At 43.9% G+C, this 6107-nt stretch overlaps 1 protein-coding gene across 1 annotated transcript; it reads left to right on the top strand.

Moving 5' to 3' along the window:
• The first annotated feature begins 1064 nt into the window (after positions 1-1064).
• On the top strand, positions 1065-5181 carry LOC118966055 (tetratricopeptide repeat protein 34). The gene is made up of 4 exons (XM_090185802.1): positions 1065-1142; positions 1985-2252; positions 4180-4385; positions 4810-5181. Exons 1-4 carry the CDS (start codon positions 1065-1067, stop codon positions 5179-5181), a joined length of 924 nt encoding a protein of 307 aa, XP_090041928.1.
• Positions 5182-6107: the final 926 nt, after the last annotated feature.

Raw genomic sequence — 6107 nt, forward strand, 5'->3', positions numbered from 1 at the left:
GTTGTTGCTCCTAGAAGTTTCAACTTCACAATAACAGCACTTAAAGTTGACCAGGGCAGCTCTAGCAGGGCAAAAATTTAACTAACTGACTTGTTGGAAAGGTGGCACCCTATGACGGTGCCACGTTGGAAGTTACTGAGCTCTTCAGTATGGGCCATTCTACTGTCAATGTATGTCTATGGAGATTGCATGGCTGTGTTCTCAATGTTATATACCTGTCAGCAACGGGTGTAGCTGAAAAAGTCGAATCCACTAATTTCAAGGGATGTCCTTTCTTCTCTTCTACTTCTCCCAAATGTGCCATGATAAACTAATAAGCTAATAACTGTTATCAATCAATCAATCAATCAAATTTATTTTATATAGCCCTTCGTACATCAGCTGATATCTCAAAGTGCTGTACAGAAACCCAGCCTAAAACCCCAAACAGCAAGCAATGCAGGTGAAGAAGCACGGTGGCTAGGAAAAACTCCCTAGAAAGGCCAAAACCTAGGAAGAAACCTAGAGAGGAACCAGGCTATGTGGGGTGGCCAGTCCTCTTCTGGCTGTGCCGGGTGGAGATTATAACAAAACATGGTCAAGATGTTCAAATGTTCATAAATGACCAGCATGGTCGAATAATAATAAGGCAGAATAGTTGAAACTGGAGCAGCAGCACAGTCAGGTGGACTGGGGACAGCAAAGAGTCATCATGTCAGGTATTCCTGGGGCATGGTCCTAGGGCTCAGGTCCTCCGAGAGAGAGAAAGAAAGAGAGAATTAGAGAGAGCATATGTGGGATGGCCAGTCCTCTTCTGGCTGTGCCGGGTGGAGATTATAACAGAACATGGCCAAGATGTTCAAATGTTCATAAATGATCAGCATGGTTTTCAACTCTGTGCTCAGGACCTTTCTATTCTGTTCTCTCTCCGACTGCTGAAGAAGCTGATCCAGTGTGGCGATACAAGCTGCTTGCACCCTCTGCTGGCCTTAGTGTCTCCCAAGGACCGGCTGCTGCTGCAGGGCCACTGCACATGAGACGAGAGCGCACTGAGGGAACCCGTGGCCTATCTGTTCATCACCATCATGGCCTCTGTTGACCATGACCATGTACAGGTCCTCTGTGGACGAGGCTTCACCTACCTCATACTAAACCAGCAGAAGGTACTAGGACCCAAAAATGGGAGATTGTTGTCTGACTGTAAATGCAGTGCTAATACGAATTTAGAATTAGAATCAGAATGACAGCAATTGGTTTAAGGCTGCTATATCCACATAGACAGCTTCTCATTGACACATGATCTTGATGGGCCAAATTGAGGTCATGATAGGGGCAGCACCAAATGTTTGATGTATTATAATAATTTATTACAATATGTTGTATTAATAGAAGGGGAGGGGCTATGGGACCCCTCCTCCACTACATTTATAGGGTACTAGACTACAGATTAACAATATATATATTCATTGTAAAGTTTTAGAATTGTTCCACAGTCTTTTCTAAGCCTCTGTCTCATAAAGGTAATGGTCTGTGAGAAAGCATTTCAAAGATAAACATAGAGCCCTGCGGGGGAGTAGAAGAGATAAGAGGCTAGTCAGACATACCACTATAAATCAACTTGGGGGAGTAGACATTTACTGCTGAGGCCTTATAAAACACTGGAACTATTGTATATTTTGCAAGGTTGTATAGCTTGGTATAGCTGCATGGGCTTGGTCTGAGGAGTAGCAGGTAATGACGTATGCAGTGACATCACAGGGGGTTGACTACAAGCAGGATAAAAGCAACTTGGACTTTTCCTAGGGGGCAGAACTCATGAGAGACATCAGTTATATGTGTGATGTTTGATCTTTGACTTCTGTCTACAGCTGTATTTTGATAAAAATTGTTATGATTTATAAGTGCACATTTTGAGTGTTCCTTATTTGTTAAGTAAATAAAACAGAGCACAGAAATACGGAACCAACCATCTCAACATGATTGTAAACATTTCTTTGGTTTCCAGGAATGTACTCAGGATATACTGTCCGAGCATCAAATAAGCGCCAACGCCATCACCAAAGACATCCTGTCGCTCAAAGACAAGACCAGGAAACTGGTCTGTGATTGGCTGCAGCAATACTGCAGGACCTATCTGACGGAGATCCTGGCGACTAAGGCCGCCACCTGCCAGGAAGAAGAGCTCCGAGAGGCCTGTCATGACGGGCCTTTTCGGGTCAGGTTACCGTGGATCATAATCCTACAGAGATATCTCTCACACCCACCAGCGAGAGGTATGGAATGGGGAGTTTTATGACAACTCCCGCTCATTGTAAATCTTAAGGCAGCAGACAAAATCCCTTTTGTCCTGTCAGTATGGAGGGAGGGAATGTATGATGGACCTATGGAGAACCTACCTCTGAACATTAACATGCAATAAATGGACTTTGGGACAATATGTTTCGTCAGCCAAAATGGTAGTAGTGACGATAGATGGAATATGAAAATGAATGTCCTTTTTGTTATGTTATTAAAAGTTAAATGACGACGTTATAACGAAAACATTGTAACTTGAAGAGTTTTCACAAGATATGCCTGATGTTTGCATATTGTACGTCGTGTGGAAAATGTCCAGATCAAAGATCATGTTTTTGTAAAGATGAAATGTTAGAAGTTAGTTGTCTAAATTGGATCTGAGTAAAATCCAGACCTTGCCTCGTCGTAACTAGTTACGCCCAGAGAACTTGCCCTAAAGACAGAAACGCCCATTTCTGACCCAAGGGTATAAAACATGTGAGTTAAGAAGTAACATCAGACTAAGTGACCACGAGCTGCAGCCAAGGTTCAAATTAGTTGTAACCCAAAATTCAACACGAGGTTGAAGAAGACAAAGGAACCTTTTCACAATCTATGCTACAGATGAGTAGCTGTGTCTAAGAGGGTGAATTCAAGCAGGACCACCCGGTTACCACTCTCCAAGGAATCAGGTGGCTACACTGCTTTCATTCCCACGCTGGAACCATGTACACGGCTGATTAGCCGTCCTCCGAAGAACCCTTTTCAGAGCAAAGGCGAGGAAACAGACCCCTAATAGAAAGGACACTGACATTGTGTAGACAAACAGAGAGTTACACCCGGTAACCGAAGACGTGCCGTCATCAGAGAAGTCGGAACCGAGTCCACGAAGAGAAACCCCATCGGAGACCTTCAACACGTAATTACATCATTGTATTCTGACCCATAAGAGCGGAAGTTCGGGGCAAGGTTAGGGTTAAAATAAGCATAGTTGACAAATGTACCCAAGTGTGTTTCTCTCGTGCACTCTCTCTCTTTCTCCCTCTTTCGAAATCCCCATTTTGTGTAACACATGTCATATTCTGTTGGCCCGCTAGGGGCCTGTTTCATTGTACTAAGTTCTAATCAATAGACTCAACTGTGTGTTTGTGTATGTATATCTTATATTATCAATTTAGCTTGTTAGTAAATGAATAATCAACTCAATTGGTGTGGTACGGACTTATTTAGTGAGACTCAGGTTTGTGCAGATTCCCGGATTAAGCGACGTTCAGAATGAGACTGTAGAGGAAATTAATCAATTAGTGACTGTTGTAAAATCGATATTCTGATATTCTTTGAGTTAATTTGGGAAATAGAAACTCAATAAAGCCCAAACTTTCCCATGGTGCCCCAGGTTAATGAATTAATAATTCATTACTGATTAATTTAATCACGTAATTATAAACCGTTAATCATTCGATGAGCAGCAGTTGCCACATTAATCAATACAACGTTACGACAGCTCTTTCTAATTGGAGGAGCCCTGATGAGGACAGACTGCCGAGACTCCAGATGGCATTGTCTCTATGTGGATATACTACTGACCAAAGGTGAGATCATTGGCACTTGGCCAAAGGATGCTCCCTTATCTATCATCAGCGGATACTTTCTTTAAATTCATTTGCCATATTCCCTAGACCATATGCCCTATGATTACACCTTAAGCCTGTCAAGTTATCTCAGATCTCCAGAAGTGCATAGGGCTCAGGTTTTATGGGTCGATTTGGGATTGGGCCTTTGTCCTGTTCTGCTCTGCAGATGACACAGTACGGGCACCACTTTCTAAGCAGATTAACCTTTATGAAGGTTTTGTTCAAAACGTCTGCTGGACTGTGCACAGTTAGTACGTGCAACTGTTTTGTAATATCTGCCTCTGTGTACCAGGTGAGATGAAAGCAGCAAGAGCTCACCTGACTCAGGTGTTTAGCCAGGAACCCTGGGAGGCTGCAGCTCAGGCCAGGATAGACGTGGTGGAGTCCTGGCAACAGAAGTACCGCAGGGCAGCTGGCAGGCTGGCCGAAAAAGAACCCTCCACTTTCGACTTCCTGCTGAGCCTCATTCCCCCGAGTCACAGGAAACGCATGGCACAAGTAAAACCAAATACATGACAACTATTTAACTAGTTACAAGACGAAACATGTAAGGACAAACAATAAGGACAACTAACACCTACCGACCAATCAGATTGCTTGGTCTGAACTAAACGTTTTATCTCACGCAAGACAAAGTTATCAACTCTTATTACAAGACAAAACAATAAACTCTTATTGCAAGACAAAACAATAAACTCTTATGACAAGACAAAACAATAAACTCTTATGACAAGACAAAACAATAAACTCTTATTACAAGACAAAGTAATCAACTCTTATTACAAGACATGGTAATAAACTCTTATTGCAAGACAAAGCAATCAACTCTTACTACAAGAAAACACAATTAACTCTTATTACGAGACAAAACAGTCAACTCTCATCATAATACGTACTAAAACAACTGTCTGTGTTACTGTAGGCAGCAGCCCAGGAAGCAGGGAGTGCCCTTGCTCTCATGACCGTGGCTGTGAGAGGGGCGGGCAAGCTCCAACCACAGTACCTGTGTCAAAGGGCCTCTTGCTTCACCCAGCTTGAATTGCATGAACAGGCCGTGGCTGACCTGGATTGGGTCATCCAGAGCCATGGGGGCCCCTCCGACGCTGCTTGCCGAGCCTCAGAGGAGCCGCAAATCTGGATCGAGGACCTGTGCCAGCGAGGCCGCAGCCTGGTGCTGTGCTCCTGTGAGGGGCCTGCCCCTGATGACTTCACCCGGGCCCTGGCACTCCATCGTTGCAAGGCCCTGCAGTGTGTGGAGGCCGGGCTTGTGACTTTCAATGCGGCACCGTCATAGGATGCCACCTTTCCAACAAGTCAGTTCTTCAAATTTCTGCCCTGCTCGAGCTGCCCCGTTCAACTGTAAGTGCTGTTATTGTGAATTTCGAAACGTCTAGGTGCAACTACGGCTCAGCCGTGAAGGCCACACAAGCTCACAGAATGTGACCGCCAAGTATTGAGGCGCTTCTTCGGTTGCAACATTCACAACCAAGTTCCAAACTGCCTCTGGAAGCAAAGTCAGCACAAGAACAGTTTGTTGGGAGCTTCATGAAATTGATTTCCATGGCCGAGCAGCCTCACACAAGCCTAAGATCACCATGCGCAATGCCAAGCGTTGGATGGAGTGCTCCAAAGCTCGCCGCTATTGGACTCTGGAGCAATGGAAACGCTTTCTCTGAAGTAATGAATCAAGCTTCACCATCTGACGGACGAATCTGAGTTTGGCGGATGCCAGGAGAACGCTACCTGCCCCAATGCACAGTGCCAACTCTAAAGTTTGGTGGAGGAGGAATAATGGTCTGGAGCTGTTTTTCATGGTTCGGGCTAGAACCCTTAGTTCCAGTTAAGGGAAATCTTAATGCTATAACATACAATGACATTCTAGACGATTCTGTGCTTCCAACTTTGTGGCAACAGTTTGGGGAAGGCTCTATCCTGTTTCAGCATGACAATGCCCCCATGCACAAAGCGAGGTCCATATGTGACTATTCTGTTACTTATATTGTTCCTGGTATTTAATAGAAAATTACGTGGAAACAATGGGTATCCCTTGGTGCTTACAAAGAACAATACTTCAACACAATATTGATACCTGGTACCATTTGTTACCATGTGGTGCTTGTTTGAAAGAATGCCAAAGGAACAAACAAGTAACATAAATTATTGCTGTGCAATTACATTTAGCTATTTTACTACATAACTAGTAAGATGGTAAACTATTTT

Source organism: Oncorhynchus mykiss, chromosome 9, assembly GCF_057628025.1.
Source record: "Oncorhynchus mykiss isolate SJ-2025 chromosome 9, ASM5762802v1, whole genome shotgun sequence".
In the NCBI taxonomy this organism is placed as follows: domain Eukaryota; kingdom Metazoa; phylum Chordata; class Actinopteri; order Salmoniformes; family Salmonidae; genus Oncorhynchus; species Oncorhynchus mykiss.